This window comes from Theobroma cacao, chromosome 10, assembly GCF_000208745.1.
Source record: "Theobroma cacao cultivar B97-61/B2 chromosome 10, Criollo_cocoa_genome_V2, whole genome shotgun sequence".
NCBI lineage: Eukaryota > Viridiplantae > Streptophyta > Magnoliopsida > Malvales > Malvaceae > Theobroma > Theobroma cacao.
The window spans coordinates 21,363,191-21,378,349 of NC_030859.1; the positions used below are offsets into that span (position 1 = coordinate 21,363,191).

Consider the following 15,159-nt stretch of genomic DNA (forward strand, 5'->3'; position numbering starts at 1 on the left):
AGAGAGTGATTTAGGTGTACGTGGGATAAGGGTTATGAGTTTGAGACTGTTTCTTGTAATCTCCTGATTTTTCTCTTAGTGGATTTTTCTCTGTTACTGTGCCCGTGGACGTAGGTCATCAAAAGACCGAACCACGTAAATTCTTGTGTTCTTGTGGGTGTGCTTGATTTCTTTCTTTCTTTATTCTATTGATTGGGTTAGATCTTGGGAAATTCTTTAGAGATAATTCCGCAATTTCCCAACAAGTTTAAATAAAGGCGGAGGGGCGGGGGAGCCAGTCGCCCCCCCACCCCAACAATTTAAGAAATTATATAAGTTACTCTTTTTTAAAAAAATTTAATAATTTCATCCCTACAAAAATTTGAAAATCTTTTTAACATATTTTGATTTTTTTAGAATTTTATAATTTTGTCTCTACAATAATTTTTTATTTGATGAAATGTCCCATAACAATTAGTTAACAGCTAATTTTAATAGGACTAAAATAATAACTATTGCAATAGAATTATTCCCAAACCCTACTCATCCAAAACCTCACAACCACCCTCTCTTGTTCTCTTTTCTTTTTACCAAAACCCATAAAAATAAAAATAAAAATTTCTATTTCACTTTTTTGCTTGCCAGCATTCTCTGTGTGGAATACTTCTAATTCGGTAACTCAATTTTTATCTGATGATAATGGGTAAGTTTGATTTATTTACTTATTTTATTTTTAATATTTTCAACTTTAAATTTTTTCTTTATTTAATAATTTCTACTTGGTGATTTTGATTTAGGATTTACCATCTTAATAATTTTTTGTTGAAAACAACAAAATAAAGATTTGATTAAGCACCTAACGTTAGTTATTACTTATTTATTTAGGCATTGTTTGATTGCTCTCCTACAAATTACTTGTGTTTTTTTTATTTGCTAAGATTCTTGTGAACAATTAAGTTTTTTATTCAAGATTGCTTCCTCATTGAGTTGTTTATTGATATTGCATTAATTTTTATGATTAATTTTAGAGAATTGCTTCCCATTGAATTATTCATTGATAGCCCTTAATATTTTTTAATGAAATGCTTTCTATCGAGATTTTTGTTATTATATTTGTTAATTTTTGTTTGTTGTTAAGTTTATCTAGAAATTGAGATTATTTTCATATTAAATTATTTATAATTATACTAGTTAATTCTTTTAAGTAAATTATTAAGATTGATTCTTTGAATGATTTTTAGAATTTATTTGTATAATTTTCATATGAATTTTTTTTTCATTTAAATTGTTTTCTATTGTCTTCGGCTCTTCGCCCCCCAAACACGAAACCTTGACTCCGCCACTTAATGTAAAGCTAGCTTTTAATAAGCGGGTGGACTTGTTTTTGTATTTGGTTTGTTGTACTGGTTATTAAGGATAATGTACCTTAATCAACAAGTGTTAACCATGTGTGGTTCATATTTAAGGTTGTAAATGGTTGTTCATGAATGAAGAACTTTGATTTCATCAATCTTTGCTCTCTGCTTTTCTTTCCTTTGCTGCAGAGAACTTGTACTTCTTTCTCTTTGGATTTGTGACAGCTCGCACTTTCTTGTTACTAGAGCAAAATACAACAAAGAAAGTACATACGTGGGAGATGTCCTTTAATGTCTGGCTGCAGATGTTCTAACCATTGAGATGCAAGCTGGCGGGTGAAAAACAATGTGTCACTCATATCAGTTAAGTCATTCGTTTCTCCATTACAGCCACCAAAGAAACATAAATCATCTTTAACAACTGAGAATAGTTGATTCAAGATATTTAGTTTTACTGTACAGACAACAGCAAACATCGGGTATCTAAATCTTGCTTCATTGCCATGTTTTTATCATGTACAAAGATGAATAAGCTTCTGGCCATCACTCTACTATTATCTTTTCAACATCTAATCGTTATTATACCAACTATTCTGACACTTTTCAAGGATGTTCTGAAATAAAGATTTAAATAACATATACAAATTCAAGAAGAAAAGGATTTGTTATAGTATATGTGTCAGTGGGTACCTTATATACTTATAATGATGATGTTTCTAATTCTTTTCTATTTTTGTAACTATGTATTGTGAATCTAGTCATTGCACTGACATCTGGTGCATCCAATGTAAGTTTCTTTGAGTTGAGCTGTATATGTTTACATTTGACAAATGTAAAATCTGTAAGAAACAATTGTTCTTATCCTTAACCATCGGAATCTCCCTCCTGTTTGAAAGTTATCTCCAAGAAGGATGAAAATCCTGAAAAGGTAAATACTTTTGTTGTAAAGTTACACCTACTACTCCGAATGCAAAGTCCAAATGAGGTACACATGTATGATTATGAAAAAGAAAAGAGGGAAATTATGAGAGATAACTTTTTTCATAAGTTTAATTTAAAAATATCATTTATTATCATTTTTAGTCAATTTTTTACATAACTTGACAACAATGCCTTTTAAATAATTTTAAACAAATTAAAATGGTTTTAATTTTCTCGATCCCGCCATCTAGATAAAAATTTTAAAATTAAATCTCGATTTCTCTCTCTTACCAAATACTGTTTATTTCGCCTTCCAGCTCTTTCTAGCCATCCCGAATAGCATAGATAACATCAAGCTCTTTCTTATTTTGCTTTATTTTTTGGATAGTGTATCTTGGGGTTCTCAAGGGCAATGAATAGCGATTTTACTCTTTTATAGTGATTGCAGTAAGCATGATGAATGTGGTAACTGGATGCTTTCTAGTGATGACTTGCTTCAAAACGTGTGCTGCAATGGAAATGCTTGTGTTGATGAGTTAGATCAGATTGGTTAAAATGATGAACTCCAGGAGAAAGAACAGCTAAAGTATGTTTAATGGGTTTTTATGGTGGTTCACGGTTTTGTTGTATTTGAGATTGAGATGATTGTTAAGCATGTTTGTTAGAGATTTTGTTTCTTTTTATGAGATTTTGAGTTAGAATTGTTCAGGGAATATTTTGTAAATGGAGTATATTTTATTTTTGCACAAGGTGAGTGAGCAAGGCCCTTCCGATAGGGATATATTTTGTCTTGCTTCAGAGGGTTATGGAATTTTGTAACCTCTCTTTTATGAAATGTACAATTTCTTGGCTTAGCAAAAACAAAAAAAAAGTATGTGTTTTAAGTTCTTAAGTTTATTGGTTTATTCATAAAACCCTAAAGATGAGGAGTTGAAATTGATTAAACATATTTGTACATTAGAATACTGTATGACTTTGACAACTTAAACCTAGCTGTGAGCAGGCAAATCAATTGGTTATTAGATATTGCATTATTGGTTTTTAGACATTGTGTCACTAGTTTTTTAAATATTGCGTAACTGGTTTTAGGCATTGCATGATTAATTTTAGACATTGCGTGACTGATTTTTAAGCAATGTATAAGTCACGCAATGCCTTATTAACAAGTCACGCAATGCCTTATTAACTAGTCACGTAATTCCTATCAACTAGTCAAGCAATGTCATATCAACCAGTCACACAATACTTAAAAATCAGTCACGCAATGTTTAAAAATTAGTCACGTAATATCTACAAATTAGTCATGTAATACCTAAAAATTAGTAATGTAATGCCTAAAAACTAGTCAAACAATGTCCAAAGACTGATTACGTAATGTCTAAAAATTACCAAAACTACTGTATTTTATTTAACAAAAACAATAATTTCAAACAATACACCATATTCCATCTAACAACATAATTAATGAATATGCCTACTTGATGAAAAATACTCAAAATGCTTAAAGGTTTTTCTTCATGTATCAAAAATCACTCCAAACTGCTTAAAAATGCTCAAAAAGTTTTTTTTCGTGCATAAAAAACTATTTCAAAATATTTAAAATGCTTAAACGTTTTTCTTTCTGATAAGGAATACTCCAAAGATGAATGGTCTAACGACAAAAGCTCAAAGAATATGAGTCGGTTTGAGACACGGACCTAAACATATGGGTCCGTTTCATTAAAGATAGTTTTGTTCAAAATTAATTTATCTTGGTTAAAAATAGTAAAATTATAAAGAAAACTATTTTTGAAAACACTTTACGTATGAGAGATATTTTTGAAAAGATTTCAAAAGAGAAATTAATGAAAAGGACCTTCTCCATTATGTAAACTTGGTTCCGCTTACTTTGTTTCATTCCAAGGACAAGTTGAGAAAAATTTTCCATTGTCACCCAATTAGAGCTATTCTCTCCCTAGATACTATCAACTTTCTTCAAACACGAACGAAGCCTTGCTTTCAGCCATGGAAAATAGTTCCTCAAAAAATGTTACCTTTTCATTGTTGTCATGGGGCTTGCTTTATTTTGCTACCTCTAGACTTGTTTCTTTTCATTCACCGTTTCTCTTCGTGATCCTCATTATATTCCTTTTTGTTGTCAAAGCAAAGGGCAAAGCCAGCAAAACAAAGAGCAACCAAGCATCTCTCCCTCCAGGCCCAACTCCCTGGCCAATCATTGGAAACCTTCCGGAGATATGGATAAAGAGGCCAGCCTTTCGGTGGATTCATGGCCTTATGAAAGAACTCCACACTGATATTCTTTGCGTCCGCCTTGCAAATATTCATGTCATCGCTGTCACTTCGCCTGTCATTGCTCTAGAGTTTTTGAAGAAAAATGATTCAGTTTTTGCATCAAGGCCTGTTACGATGGCAACCGAGTACTCCAGTCGAAGATTCTTGACAATAGCTGTGGTTCCGTGGGGAGATCAATGGAAGAAAATGAGAAGGGTTGTAACCTGTGAGATTCTCAGCACATCCAAACTTCACTCTTTACTTGAGAACAGAACCGAAGAAGCTGATAACCTTGTTAGGTTCATCTACAACCAATGCAAGAGCAATGGCCATGATAATTCCACCGCCTCAGCAGTCGTTAATCTAAGACTTGCAATGAGGCAATACGGCGGAAATGTCATCAGGAAGATGATATTCAACCGAAGATACTTTGGGGAAGGTAGAAAAGATGGAGGCCCTGGATATGAAGAAGAAGAGCATGTGGAATCACTCTTCACAGTGCTCAGGCACGCTTACTCTTTCATCTTGTCAGACTATATACCTTGGTTGAGATCATTTGATTTGGAGGGCCACGAGAAGACTGTTAGTAAGGCTATGAAAATTGTGAATGAGTACCAGGATCCCTTGATTGACGAGAGGGTCCAAGAGTGGAGAGAAGGCAAGAGGACGGAGTCTGAAGACCTCCTTGATGCCTTCATTTTAGCCAAGGATTCGAATGGGAAGCCAGCTCTTTCAATCGAAGAGATTAAAGCCCAATGCGCGGTGAGATAATCTAACCATACATACCTTTTCTGCCATGTGTTTTTGGTCTGGTCATAACAAAAACTAATTTGATTAGTTATAGTAATAGTAACAATATTTATCATCAAATTTGTGTTTGGTATTAGTCTGAATATTTTGTTTATGCAGGAGTTAATGCTTTCAACCGTAGACAATCCTTCAAATGCTGTGGAATGGGCAATGGCGGAAATGATCAACCAACCTGAAACTCTCCTGAAAGCAGTCGAGGAAATAGATGCTGTGGTCGGAAAAGAGAGGTTGGTTCAAGAAGCTGACATTCCCAAACTCAACTACGTCAAAGCTTGTGCAAGGGAAGGCTTTCGTCTTCACCCCGTTGCACCCTTTAACATACCCCATGTTTCAACCGCCGACGCCACTGTTGCTGGCTACTTCATCCCCAAAGGTAGTCACGTCTTGCTCAGTCGTTACGGCCTAGGCCGGAACCCCAAGGTTTGGGATGACCCACTGAAGTTCAACCCTGAGCGCCATTTGAAGGATGGTTCCATGTGCGTTGATCTGACAGAGACAGACCTGAGGTTCATTTCTTTCAGCACAGGGAGGCGCGGGTGCATGGCCGTGGCTCTTGGGACTGCAATGACCGTGATGCTGTTGGCAAGGCTGCTTCAAGGTTTCACTTGGAGGGTTCCACCTAATGAGGCAAGCATCGATCTCTCTGAAGCAAACGATAATCTCTTCATGGCCAAACCTCTGCAAGCACTTGGTCAACCTCGCTTGCCTGCTCATCTTTATCCAGCTAATTAATCAGTCATGAAAAAGCTTCAATTATGAATAAACCTGTAATTAATTTGAATATTTCCTGCTATGAAGCTCTTTTTATGAAGGTTGATTTCAATTTGGTAATTGGGCACTTTGTGGCTTATGAATTATATTAATAAATTATTCTACAAAGTATTTGAAAAATAATGTTTAGTTCTCACTAATGATATATGAAATTATTTATTGCATATACTTTTTTCTAGTATTTATTTTCTTGCTAAACAACAGGGGTTTTGCTCTTTTCCTTCTTTAAGGCTTGAGTTGAATCATACCATTGCCTTCTTCAATAAACAAGCTCAATGAATAAATTTTGGATCCCTATGGATATATAGGTGGTACAATCACACATTCTATAAATACATCACACCTCAGTTCTCATAACCCACCATAGTCACAATGGAGAAAAGCAATGTAGCACTCTCCTCATATTACTTCACCAATGGAAATGCATAACATTTCAATGAAAATGGCACAAAAAGTTTGAACAAATTTTCATTTTTGTTTCAAAAAGAACCTCACAGTGCAACAATTGCATTTCTAACAACAAATTCTGCCCCTATGATTATAAAGGCTTACAAAAAAAAAAAAAAAGAAGAAAAAATGGCCTCACTTCTGGTGTTAGGAATTCACAACCCAGCAAGGCCTTATCAACCTAATAACTAGTTTTGCATAATGCACATTGATGTTTCTAGGCTAGCATTAAGAAAGAAAATTCAATTGAAATTAGGAAGCCATAGTTAATCAGATGAGAGAACAGGGTACATTCTCCTTTGACAACAGAAAATCGCAGGTTGAGTATATTGAAGCCGCAGCTGCCCTGACAGCCAATTCCTTCTCATAGCTATCCCCCATCCCTGATCTGCACAAGAACGTGATTAAATTGTAAAATGATTCATGAGTATCTGCTTTACACCCAGAGCTAAATGAGACGAGAGAAATAAGAAAATCTTGATAGAAATTCCTATCAACCAGCCAACACAAAATGAAAGAACAAGCATATGGATATAGTTAGATGTCAGCTAAATTCTTGAGATATGTTAAGCTAAGATAGTCGCACTTATACAAGGTCTTTCTGGTGGGGTTGCATTTGACAGGATCCAAGGGTGGGATTGAACCTCAGATTGCAACCCACCAACCATTAAGGGGTGGTTATCTGACAATCAAGCCGAAAAGATCTGTAGTCACATGCATGCAATTTCAGCCTGCGTAGAAAATTACATCATGAAATGCAATGTGCATCCTAAACAAAGCAGAAATGATATATGAGGGCAATGGTCAGCGTCAGGAACAGTGAATGGAAGTACAAAACTGTTTTAAATCCTTATCATAAGAGCAAAATCTTGCAGATTTAGATGGTTAATAAAGCAACAAAATACCTTTGGATTTCCAATTTCAACATTTTTAGTTTTCATGGGCAAAAGAAATTATCAATCATTGAGATGTTACAATGGATATAATAATCTGAGGCATATCAAACCATCAAAATAAAAGAAAATAATAATAAAACTACACTTCAAAAAGCCTTACCTGATATTATTTTCTGATGCTCCTAGTTGTGGTAAACTGTAAAGCAAGTTCCAATGCATATGTTGCAAGCCCTGATCACAATGCAGTTGCATACCTTTTACTTGGTTCAACCAACTTTCCTGGAATATAAGTGGGAAAGTAAGAAATATTAGAAAAGAAATATTAGAAATACCCTTCTCTACTTAAGAGAAAAATAGATTGAGAAGAAGCAAATGAACTTGAAAGGATCAAATTCAATTAAGTAGCATACCAACTCAATGCCCTCTTTTCAATAACACCTAAGGTGCTAGCCTTTACTAAAAGGTGGGTCCACATTATCCACCTTTCCTCTTCATAAAGGTTAATGATAAAAGAATACCTAGATCAAAGGTGGAAAGAATACTTAGGTTTAAATTAGATAGCCTAGGTCCCTTGACTTCCAAGCAACAAACACTAGAGACAGTAAGTATAGTCTTCTTCTACCAAAAGAAGAAACCCCGAGTACCATTCCTTAAAATAACGATAAACATGGTAGCTTTTCTGTAACTTACTAGCTGTTTCTCTTCTTCAGAAAGAGCTTTATCCATCTGATCAAACAGTGCACTCCATCTTGCTCTATGCATCTCAGCGGTAGCATCAGTGGAAAATCCATCAGCAGAAGTTGTTATGAGATTAGGCTCACTCTCTTGGTTAGAGGAGAATTCTTTGGATATTAGAAAAGGGAGTTCTGTTGTAATTACAGCTCGCACTTTCTTCTTACTACGTCGCAATGCTGAAAGTGCAGAGCAAAATACAACAAAGAAACTACATAAGTACATATTCTACTCTAAACGTCTAATAGCAGTTTGAGTGAAAGAGAAATACCTGAAAGACGTCCTTTAATATCTTGCTGAAGAAGTTCTAACCATTGAGATGCAACGCTCGCAGCTGAAAAAAATGTGTCAATTATATCAGTTAAGTCATTCATTTCTCCATTACAGTCACCAAAAAAACATAAATCATCTTCAGCAACTGAAAATAGTTGATTCAAGATTAGTTTTATTGTACAGACAACAGCAAACATCAGGTATCCAAATCTTGCTTCATTGCCATATTTTTTCATGTACATAGATAAAAATGTTAAAGAATAAGCTTCTGGCCATCACTCCACTATTATCTTTTCAACATCTAATCATTGTTATCAACTATTCTGACATTTTTCGAGGATGTTCTGAAATAAACATTTAAATAAAAAATACAAATTCTGACCTTTTACAGAAAGAAAAGAAGCGCTGGTAAAGTTTGCTGACTCCTCATTAGAAAACGAGCTAGCATTCTCAGATGCCTTAGTTGATGATGACAACTTCAGTGCTAGTGCATCATCCTCACTGACTGGGTCTACCATGCTTGAGTCACCATCTCCACTTCTTTCCTCTGAAATTGAGGAAAATGGCTTATGCATTGGCACTAGATAACCTCTTGCTTTCTTGCTCATAGATTTAGTATTTGGAGGCCCATCTTCATGGTAACAACTGAGTCGATGTAATGCTGAGTCATCAATATTTCCATGATCCTTCTTACCATCATCTTCTTTAGTTCCACTTTTGCTTTCTGAATGCAAATTTTCAAGCTTTTCAGACTTTACTAAGGCCTCTATTATGGAATGTACCTGTTTTCTATTTCTAACATGATTTATAATCCCAGGGTTCAATCCATTGAGCAGTCCACTTGGAGCAGCAATTTTTGTGAACCTGTCCACCTGTTCTCTCTTTGCAAGCTCCATCTTCTTCTTAAGCACATCATTCTTACTTTTCCTCCCACGTTGCTTAGGCACTGGTATTCCGCTATGAGAAGATGACAGTAACCCATTTTGCATAGATATGCCTCCATGAGAAGATGAAAGAAAACCATTTTGCTTCATCTCCTTCCAAACTCTTAATGAGTCTTTCTCCTCCACTGGACCAATAGAACTTCCACAATCAGAAACATCTTTTGGCTTCAAATTGTTGACATGTTTGTGAGGAACTGATTCACAGTTTATCGAGCTAGAAACATCTTCCGCATTCAGATCCAAGCCAATGCCTTTTGAGGTCGCACAATTACTCTCTTGCGAACACAGTTTGTCAAACTTTTCTTCACATTTCGGGTTGTTATCAGAGGATTCATTGTTAGCAAAGCAAACTTCAGTGTTAAGATCAAGAGGCCGGGAGAGCGGCTGGACCACTCCCAATAACTTGTCCCCTGTAGTCCTTTCAACTTGAGAACCATCAAAATTGAGGGTTAATGGTACCTCAGTAACTTGAGATACCCCCTCTCCACTAACCTGCAATGGCTGACTAGATTCTCTTCTTTTCAAAGATTTTGAATTGTGGGCATTGATTTCTGTTGCAAAAATGAAAAGAGAAAAGAAAAAAAGTTGTCAACAATATAAGCTACATTAAAATTAGACAAAAGTAACAAATAGAAACCGCTATCATTAATACTTGAATATCATTATAAACTTCCATTATTTTTCCAAATCCCAACAGAAAAAGGGAGAAAAAGACATAGATAAGGCAACCAAAAATGAATCAACTCTAATGCATTATAAGAAGAATAATTTACCAGTAATTGGAATGAACAGCACCACCCACCCACCCCCCTCCCCCTCCCCAAAAGGAAAAAAGCATAAAAATTTACCTTCAGAGCGGATGACAGAATCAAGATCTCTCATTTTGACTCGCTTAGGTGAAACTTCATGTCTTTCTTCCAACTCATCTATGCTCCTCTTCCCTCCCACCAACTATAAAACAATCGAAAACCAAGAAAATGAACCAAAACTTTAAAAACCAACAAAGGAAAATTTGAAGAAGAAATGTAAAAGACCAACCTTTGAATCAGATCCAGGTATCAAGACCAAGCCTTTAGAAACCATGGCAGATTCAGCTTGATCTTCCATTTCTTCAAAAAACCCAATTCTCAAAATTTCAAAACTTTGCGAGAACCAAGTTCATGGGGTTCGAGAAAGAATCAAGAAAAGCTCCAAACTTTAGAACAAATACAGGTTTTGCTGAAAAGGGTACTCGAGAATCTGTAGAAACGAATGGAAAGTTAACTGTGAAGAGAGATTGGTGGGGTACCTAGAGTAGATCTGTTGGTGCTCTGAAGGGGGAATTCGGGGTTTGGATTTGAATTTGCAGAAGAGAGAGAGAAAGACAAGGGAGAGGCGCGCTTTTCAGGATTAAGAAAGGTTTTGTCTGAGGATGTTATATATATATATGTAAGTAGAGATAGAAACAACGTGGGATTGCCTTTGGGGGAGGAAGGGAAGGGGGGTTATGGTTTTGTCTTTTCAAATTCAAATACGAGGTTGGATGGAGGGACTTCTGCTTTGCTTTTGCCACGCCTTCCCCCCGCCTCTGTATATGCCAATCTCATCCTTACGGGCTTAAGCCCTTTTGGGGATGGATCCACTAACAAAGTTCAATTAAAAATCTCCCTCCTCATCTCACTAAATCGAACTTTTAAAACGATTTCGTAATAATCATTTTTGATAACTTCTTCAAAAATCACTCATGTTCGTGTTATTTTCACTCAAACATGCTTAATTGTGAGTTTTAATAAGATTCGGTACATTAATATTGACGTGTTTTAAATTGAGATTTTTTTTAATTAGAAATAGAGAGTTTTTTAACATTAAAGTATGCCTTTAAAGCAATGAGATTTGACAATTCACATACCATAAACCATATCTTAATATGGGTATATTCATTTATTTTAGCTTTTGTTAAGTTTTAGGAAATACAATTGAGAAATTTACTAAGGTACATAACCCATGTCAATGTTGATAGGATGTCTCTAAGGTTTTATAAGAACTTGTAGTTACAATTACATGGCATTCTAGCTATATACATACTCTAAAATAATACTAATAAAGTCATATTTTATAGTTAAAAACTTTGTTTTTGGTGGCAATTCTTTTGAAACACTATGATTTACTGCTTCAGTTTCTTTGCTCTCTTTGCTATGTGGTGTTAAACTGGCAATTTCGCAACTTTTGCTTACTGCAACTCTGGCAGTGCATTAGATATAGAGAATACGGCACTGCGGGGGTTGAACATATGGTTCTTGTACATACGTATGTAAGTCTGTAATTTGGTTTTTCTACTAGAAAAGTAACATCTCATAACTGTAATTTGGTTCTTGCTCCTGGAGTGATGAAACATTGGGAACTTATCTTTTTTCTTCTGAGAACGACATAAAGAAACATACATAGAAACCATGATTTATCTGTTTTGTTTCCTGTGCAAGTACATTAGTTCTGTTCTGATGGCAGGAAGATCAAAGTAATGTGACAAGATCTAGGAATTCAGAATCCATGTACATAGCCTGAGTAGTGTGTATAGAGCAAGCAATTCTTAAGTTTATGCTTAGGTTTCCCCATCCCTTTGCCTTTCACATCCGAAGCACTGATTTGAGATTCATAGCCTTGAAAGCTTCCTTGGTAGATGACACATTGTTTGCCCTTATGAGGAGCAGATCAGGGGGAGAGGTCATTCAGAACTACACCAGCAGAATTGTTCTTGGAAAATTCTCATTAGTCAGTAATTTTGCAAGTTCCCACAGCATTTGGACAAGGAATTTCAGCTATTTTCAGCTGTCCTGAGGAAATCCTTCAAACTGATCCAGTTAACTATATGAATTCAGAAGTTGGTTCTTTGCACTTTGCACAGATTTCTCCAAAGGAGGTTGCCGAGACCAGAAATGAAGCAGTAAAGTAGATATGAAATTATAGATTTTTTTGAACATATACAAGCAGTGAGATACCAACCAATCTTGGATCCCTGTAGACTGAGTGTAACTAAATCTTGCAGGTCTCTTGAAGATCATGTTTTAAGATGTACAGCGTCCATGCTTATTTAATTTATCTAATGTGAAATTCTGTAACATTACCTAAATCTGTGTTGCCCTGGTTGCAGGCTAGATCACCCTGCCTACTCTAGCTAGGTCTAGGTTGAAACTCATACCACTCTGTCACGGAGCCATTGTTCTCTCTTCTCGCATGATATTACCCTTAGAAAGCTAATCTACTAAAGGTATGTAGCATCTATGCTTACTTATTCGATGTGAAATTCTGTAAGATTATTTCCTACCCAAATTTGTAATGCTCTCATTGCAAGTTAGATCATCCTACTACTCCACTTGGGTTTAGGTTAAAACTCATACTACTCAGTCAATCACAGAGTTATTATTCTCTCTCCACAAGTCTAAAAGATTAACTTATTGAGATGTATAGTGTCACGCTTATAAGTTGAGATCTGATATGGAATCATCAGTAACATGTAATTTTGATCCCTGTTTCCTGCACCATTTAAAGAAGTTGCAAATGGGAATTGAATTCTTGAAAACATTTGAATTGTATTGCTGTAAATAGGATCTCATAATTCAATTCTTTTATAATGCTTTTTAACTGTTGAACTTGCATGATTGATTTCCATGTTCTGCTGCTTGCAAACTTTAAAGAAAAAGACAAAACAGTGGGAATTGCAAGATTTGAAACCACACACACACACAAAACAATCTAACCAATTTAATCTGTCACATTTTGCTTGAACAGATTTGAAGGTAATAACAACATGCCTAATTTATTCATCAAACTTTAAAGAAAAAAAACATGGAAAAATAGTCTGTTTCCATCTACTTTCAGATCTTTCTTTCATAATATTCATTAATTTTCAGATCCTTATGCTTGTAAGATGCTAGAACCAATTGAAAGTGAAATCATCAGTTGTAACTTTCTCTTGATCCAAACATACATCCACAACATGTTAAACTAATGGATAAACAGTGATATGGAATGAAAATCTTTGAATAAAATGAAAGTTATATGAACAGTTCTGAATTCTTAATTCCTGTAAGAATTTTGTACATCAATTTCCCAGGCTTTGCCAATTCCCATCAATTCCAAGTCTTATTAACAAGAAAAAATTATAGTGATAAAAAAAAAAAAAAGGAATCAACCTTTCTTCTTCTTCTTCTTCTTCTTCTTCCATTGTCTGTTTCAATTACCCTGCAACAACCAGCAATTCTTGAGCTGTGAGAAAGCAGTTTCCCTGAAACTTTTCACCTTCACCAAACAAAAATGGGTGCACCTCAGCCCCAACCCAGAACCCACTTTGCTTGTCTTCAACAAATAACAAGCTGGAGGTCCACACCCTTCCCCTTTGCCCTGAACCACAATCCCCCATGCCCTGGAAACCGCCTCGTTCTTCCTCTCCTCTTCAATCTCTTCTCCTTCCTCTTCCTGTATTTGCTCAACAAAGATCACCCCATCGGGCATTGGGGTCACCCCTTTCTCCCACTTCTGTTTCATCAAAACCCAGTTGCCTTCCTCCGCCTTCTCCGTCCTCGTTCTCGTCGTGTTGTTGTCGGAATACACGTGCACCAAGAGGGGAGATTCGGGTAACTTCTTAACGATCTCCACCACCGAATCCCTCATCCACTCGTCTATCTTCTCGTACAACAACTCGTTCCGTTTCCTCTCTTCCTTCTGCTTCGTCGGCAATGGTTGTAGACTCACCTTGGACGACGACGACGATGCCAAGATCTTGGTCGTTCTCGGTTTCGACACCATGAAAGAGCATGCACGACGACAGCCATTCCGAACGTTAAAAGGAATATCCGAGGGATGATCCTGACGTTGAAGATAAACGCCTCCACCACAACCAACACTGCAACCCGCCACCGCCATTGTTGTCTTTCTGTTCCCTGGAAGAGACACACACACACAGAGATTCTCGTTTGCCAGGAAATAAAAAGATGAACAGGGTTTTGAAGGGAAGAGCAGTTGGGTTGCGTAGTTGATTGATTCTTTCTGGTTTCTTGGGAGAGTCAAGATTCGATGAATGATGCTCTTATATAGAAGCTTTTTCCTTTTCCTCGTTGGATTCAACATAATTAAGACTCCGTTGATGGGTGAAGCTTTTAGGCTTCTGACACACACGTCACTTCCAGGAAATTCCAACTGTAGCTCTTATCCTCTACATCCAAACCTCACGAGATCTTCGTGCACCCCTTTTTCATTGGTCTAAGGTTCTTACCTTTAATTTATTAGGATTAAACGATTATTTGGATATGAAATTTTTTATGTGAAAATTGTGAAATATAATCCACTTCATAAATTTAATTCAAAAATATATTTTATTATAATTTTAATTATTTTTAATCAATTTTTAACAAGATTAACAAAACAATTTCAAACAAATTAAAATAGTTTCGATTTTTTTTATTTCGTCATTCAGATAAAAATTTTAAAATTAAATGTTGATTTTTCTCTTTTTCCAAATACGGCCTATTTCACCATCCAGCTCTTTCTTATTATCTCAAAAAACAGAGATGATATGAAGGTATATGTTTTAGGTTTTTAAGTTTATTGGTTTATTCATAAAACTCTAAAATTAAAGAATTAAAATGGATTAGACATATTTGTAAATTTAAAAATTGTATAACTTTAGTAACTTAAACCTAATTGCTAACAGGCAAATCAATTAGTTATTAGATATTGCATTACTGGTTTTTAGGTATTGTGTTTTTAGGTATTACGAGATTGATT

The 15,159-nt window shown here is 35.5% G+C and overlaps 3 protein-coding genes across 4 annotated transcripts; 1 reads left to right on the plus strand and 2 right to left on the minus strand.

The window, feature by feature from the left end:
• Positions 4,156–6,147, plus strand: LOC18587467 (phenylalanine N-monooxygenase). The gene is made up of 2 exons (XM_018128638.1): positions 4,156–5,288; positions 5,436–6,147. The coding sequence occupies exons 1-2, from the start codon at positions 4,260–4,262 to the stop codon at positions 6,066–6,068; spliced, it is 1,662 nt and encodes a 553-aa protein (XP_017984127.1). The 5' UTR covers positions 4,156–4,259; the 3' UTR covers positions 6,069–6,147.
• LOC18587468 lies at positions 6,512–10,896 on the minus strand. 2 transcript variants are annotated; one of them, XM_007011245.2, is made up of 7 exons: positions 10,438–10,890; positions 10,248–10,350; positions 8,838–9,950; positions 8,454–8,516; positions 8,141–8,361; positions 7,611–7,729; positions 6,512–6,942 (listed from the first exon to the last, which is right to left on the minus strand). In XM_007011245.2, exons 1-7 carry the CDS (start codon positions 10,504–10,506, stop codon positions 6,825–6,827), a joined length of 1,806 nt encoding a protein of 601 aa, XP_007011307.2. In that variant the 5' UTR covers positions 10,507–10,890; the 3' UTR covers positions 6,512–6,824. The 2 variants fall into 2 exon arrangements, 1 of the variants encoding a protein (XP_007011307.2); XR_001929665.1 differs by lacking the exon at positions 6,512–6,942 and adding an exon at positions 7,861–7,968 and having other exon boundaries at positions 7,633–7,729; positions 10,438–10,896.
• Positions 13,396–14,497, minus strand: LOC18587469. Its single transcript, XM_007011247.2, has one exon. The coding sequence runs from the start codon at positions 14,296–14,298 to the stop codon at positions 13,609–13,611; it is 690 nt and encodes a 229-aa protein (XP_007011309.2). The 5' UTR covers positions 14,299–14,497; the 3' UTR covers positions 13,396–13,608.